General features: G+C 41.9%; 1 protein-coding gene across 1 annotated transcript; it reads left to right on the top strand.

Annotated features, from left to right (window-relative positions):
* Positions 1–232: 232 nt before the first annotated feature.
* Positions 233–1206, top strand: LOC127762736 (uncharacterized). Its single transcript, XM_052287209.1, has 3 exons — positions 233–439; positions 528–641; positions 952–1206. Exons 1-3 carry the CDS (start codon positions 233–235, stop codon positions 1204–1206), a joined length of 576 nt encoding a protein of 191 aa, XP_052143169.1.
* Positions 1207–4932: the final 3726 nt, after the last annotated feature.

Raw genomic sequence — 4932 nt, 5'->3', positions numbered from 1 at the left:
ACACAGAAGAAGCCACTTTATGCTTGGTAATTTTCTGAAATTTTCAATAGTTTCCACATTTACAGTCTAATATTTTAAAAACTGATGGTTACCTGAACAGGAGCGATATAAAACCAAGGCAACGGAGTTGAATGGTCCAGACTTTGATTGGATGAACTCCCCTGTTGACTCAAGGGCCTTATATGAATGTTCTTGCGGTAGACCACATGGAAAATGGGCAACATTTAATGGGATGGTTGATGATAGCGAGGCCATGGCTGAGATCAAGAGAAGATCTACATCTTCAACAGCTAACAAGCGTCGACGACAAGAAGAAGATGACCATGAAAGAGCAAGGCTGATCAAGGATGCTCGTATAGCAAAGGAATATGCACAACGAGTGCTGGAGTGGAGTAGTGGCCAAGACAGCTACAACAACACTATAAAACTTATTATTGAGGTGCAATCTGTCATATACCTATCATTTTTATTAGCATAGTTCTAAAGCATTAGTTTTTAATTTTGTGTGCTAAATATTTGAATTGTAGAGTGTTATCCAGCATACTGGAATGCCTCTACCTGTTGCAATTCCACATCCACCGCCGCCGCCGCCACCACCTACATACGGAGTTTATCATTCTGCAGATCAATCTACGGTGAATGTATGTGATCATGTTTCTATTAATATTGCATATGTGTCCTAGAGATAGATTTTTGTTTACTTGCAATATCCAGCAATTTCAATGTCATTTTAGTGTTGTTTACTATACATATGCAACCATTCAAGTGTAGCAGTGTCATATTTATCAATTGATACTAATAGTGTAATGTCTCAGTGGTCTTTATGCTCATCGTCTAGTTTATTCTATACTTACTACTGCAAATCAATGTTTTGTTCAATACCATTTGTTACAATTACATGAAAACCATTAAATTTCATCCATTGTGCTTTCAAATTTCTGTGTTGGATAGGCTCGTAGTAGTGGCTCAGTTGTTGGAGCTGGAGAAGAGAATCATGCTGGGACTGCAACTGTTGGAGCCGGAGAAGAGAATTATGGTGGGATTGCAGCTAGAGAGGAGAATAATGGTGGTATTGCAGTTGGCGAAGATAATCCAGAAGAAACTTTGGCCAGAATTTCTCTAGGCATGTTTGGAGGGCATATTAATGCATCTGGCAGTGCAGGTGGAAACTACTCTCCTCCTTTGGAAGAGCTTGGCCCATTTTGATTTTAGAATGTTTGGAAGAATTGCACCGAAGTGTGAACCTTGATGCAAGTGTTGAATGCAGCTTCTTTGTTCTTGGATAGTTTTGTTTCATATTAGCTAGCTGCAAGCCCTCTATTTTGGAACCTGATGGAGGCTATGACTTCTTATGTATTGAATTTCTATGAAACTATGACTCTATTTTCCATGAATTTGGTTATGTGGCATGTGACTTATCAAAGTAATAGTTATTCATGGAAAATTTGTGTGAGCTTGGGTTGATTTGGTTTCTCAGATTAGTGATCTACATTACCCATTTAATTATTTCAAATTTGAGTGGATTGCCTATTTAATTTAAATTCAGATATTGCATATAAACGAATATCCCTACTATTATAACATTTTGAAGGGAAATAATTGTGATATGGCACAAATAAGAAATTTATATTAAACAATAGATCCCTACAGTTTTAGAAACCTAGGGGAAGTTACTTTACATACTGGATACAATGCCATGTCAGCCAAGTTCCCTACCATTTCAAATCCTAGGGATCCTTTTCGTTCCCTGCGCTTTTACAATTGAAATCGTAGGGCACATCTAGTTCCCGGCGAATAATTTCCCATGGAAGTTTTCCCTACGAAAAGGCCTAGGGAACTTGTTTTCCTACTAGTTTCAGCTCATTCCCTACTAGAAAAAACAATAGGGGACATGGTGAGTTCTAGTAGTGAAGCTATGTACATTTAGCTCGCTTCGCCTTTACCTTTCTAGCTACCATAACCTTAGCATTATTTATTACACACGCTCTCTGATCGATCCTCTCTTCCCAATACAAAAACCAACCACGCAGTTACATGTGATATATACTCTATATATCCAACAAAAACTATATACAGTAGATGGCCAAAAGGGTGAAGTGAAGTAAAATATCGATCAAAAGTGTATCACAGTTGTGTACGTACATGCTCATTTTCCATTCACTGGGACTAGGAGGCACTGGGAATCAAAGAATCACACAAATCAACATGACCGCCTACAAGAACTTCTGTGTTGGTGAAGAACTGCTCAGACACTTTGCGTGCTGTCCAGGAGCCGGTCCAGTGGCGCAGTGATCATGATGATCGTTTGGTGTGGATGGATCGGCGGATGGCTCCGGAGAGAGGTACTCGCCGTTGGAGTTGTGTGGCTTGTGTCCATGGAGCGAGGGAGCTCGCGATCGATCGACAGGCGCTTGCTTCTTCACTTGTGGTTGTGGACACAATGTATAGGCCTTTTGTGTCTCCTGTACGTTGGCCTTCTTCCTCGTATCTTCTCGTTATCTTAAGAAATATTTGTCGCTGATGCATATGGTATTGTATGCTCTCTTCGTATGGAAGAATTAGAGAGTAGTAGTAAATCTGAAACACATAACATATGAATGTGTGTATCTGAGTTTTGGATGTGTTGAGCACGTTGATCAGGGCTGATCAGTCTATATGTTTGGGTAAATATACATACTGCTCTTCGGCTGACGATATGCAAGTGCTAAGAGCTAGGCTAAGAAGTAGAGTTAATATGAGGATATTGCACAGGGTGGAAGACGAAGCTTTGCCCAGCATCATGATCAGCGAGCCATTTCGAGTTACATTGGAGCTCGATCGATTGCTCTGAAGAGGATGCGTTCTAAAGATGGCCAAATGGGCCGCCTGATACGGGCTTGGGCTGAGGTCAGTCGGACCGGCACGGCCCGACCTACATGCCAGACCATGTCGTGCCAGCCCACGGGCTGCATACACGGCCCAGTAAGACTCGGGACGTGCCGGGCTGGCCTGAAGGCACGATAGCTCATCGTTCTTCTCCACAGAATAAGTCTACTTTTCCTCCCTAAACTCTATAGGTTGTGTCCATATGACTGAAAAATAAGTCTATTTTGTATTTCTCATGTTTTTGGGCCTTGCCTCATATGGTTAATTAAGTGTATTTTACGTGCCTCTACTATTTTTCTTGATCGTGTCGTGCGTGCCGGCCCACCGTGCCGAGAGAGCAGCACAAGCGCGGCCCGGCTGTCGGGCTGGGCCGGCACGAGCACGACCCCAATCGGGCCGTGCTGTGCTTGGGCCGGACCAAATTAACGTGACTTGGGCTGGGCCGTGGGCCTCGGGCCATATGGCTATCTATACACGAAGCTGCCTTGACCAGAACGGGGGGCTTACTAGTCATGTTGGTTCTGAAAGTCTGAGAATTAAGTACTGGACAGTAGTACAGCATGCAACAACATACAAGAGCAGCGAATACTTCATCTTTTAATGAAGCTAATCTCTACTCCCAAGAAACCAGCCATTACTTTAAGTCTATTCATTTTTCCGTTGGTTGTTGTGAGGGCAGGTGGGCCCATGGCAGGCAAAGTGCCTAGCTAGACTCACGTGTAGAGCTAGACATAAGGCCTCCTCCAACAAGGATGAGTCAGCTAGCTCATAAATCTCCACATCAGCTTTTGTATGATGTAGAAGAGAGAGAAGATAAGGAGAGAGAGAGTGCACTATCTCTTCTTCAAGAGCTAAGCTCCTAAACAAAATGTGAGAGGGGTTGTGGAACCCAAAGCATTTTGAACAATGTGCTATGAGACAACCTATTAAAAGGTAGACTTTTTGCTATCTCTTGTATGAGGTGGACAAGCATGAGCTAGTGCACTAGCTCAACCATTGAAGGAGGCCTAATAGTCGCTCGCTTCTCTCTTTGCAAGCTTTCTTTCTCTGCCACACGTGCTAAAATCGTATAAGCAGGCTATAAGCTCACTATTGTACCTGCTCTAAGACTCGTACTACCAGTCCACCGTAAAAGGGGTTACAAATTTAACAGCAAAACTAATTAGCACATAATTATTTAGTGCATGTTTTACTCAAAAGTCATGTTGTACGTACTGATTTAAGACTATTTTTTTATAAACTCAAAATCCATGGCTATATGCATTTTGGATGTGGAGGCTGGCTGTTAGGTTTGCACACAAAGTGTAGATTGTTGGTCACAAGTATGTAGCATGATTCAGCTAGAAATTAATTGAGTGTATCACATATATATATGGGTCCTTAGTTATACTAGCAATGCAACATGTATAGCTTCATCAAATTTCAACAAACCAACCAAAAACCGGGATATTAAATTGTAGCACATGCAACATGCCTACAGGTTGGTGTGAAAATATATGGCTACGAACTAAACAAGCCTTTAAGGATCTAATAACATCTTCCTTACTTTGAAAGAAATAGTACCGAGTATAAATATATATACCAATGTTATACAACGGTGGTTTAATTTCAGCTTATAGCCGTGTTGTATATCATGTTGTTTTGTTGTTTTTTTCCTTGACCATAATTATAGCCTCGTAATTTTTTCATCGACCGTAACCTAATAAACCTTGCTGAGCGGCAAGGGGATTGGGGCTGATTTACAGAGCCAAAGACAACCTAGGCTTGGTGTTGTCTCCGTAGGCAGCATTAGTGAGGGCGGCAATGTCTTGTGCTGCGTGCTTGGTGCTCGCCATTCATTCATACATTGGACACAAGGGTGAGTAATGTTGGGAGATGAGGTGATCTGGGCATATTCCATATCAATTGTTCTTGGTGACCATATTGCATCCCGGCTACAGTATTCCCCATGCTTCCTAGGCCCAAGGTATGTTGAGGTGTAAGCTGTGTGACATATGGTGCATGCCCTATCTAGACTGCAGACTGCCTTAATATGATAGAAATAAGTCTATTTTTTCATCCCTCATC

Source organism: Oryza glaberrima, chromosome 2 (genome assembly GCF_000147395.1).
Source record: "Oryza glaberrima chromosome 2, OglaRS2, whole genome shotgun sequence".
Lineage (NCBI taxonomy): Eukaryota > Viridiplantae > Streptophyta > Magnoliopsida > Poales > Poaceae > Oryza > Oryza glaberrima.
Note: the sequence above shows the minus strand (reverse complement) of the source record. Positions and strands in the feature narration are given on the sequence as shown.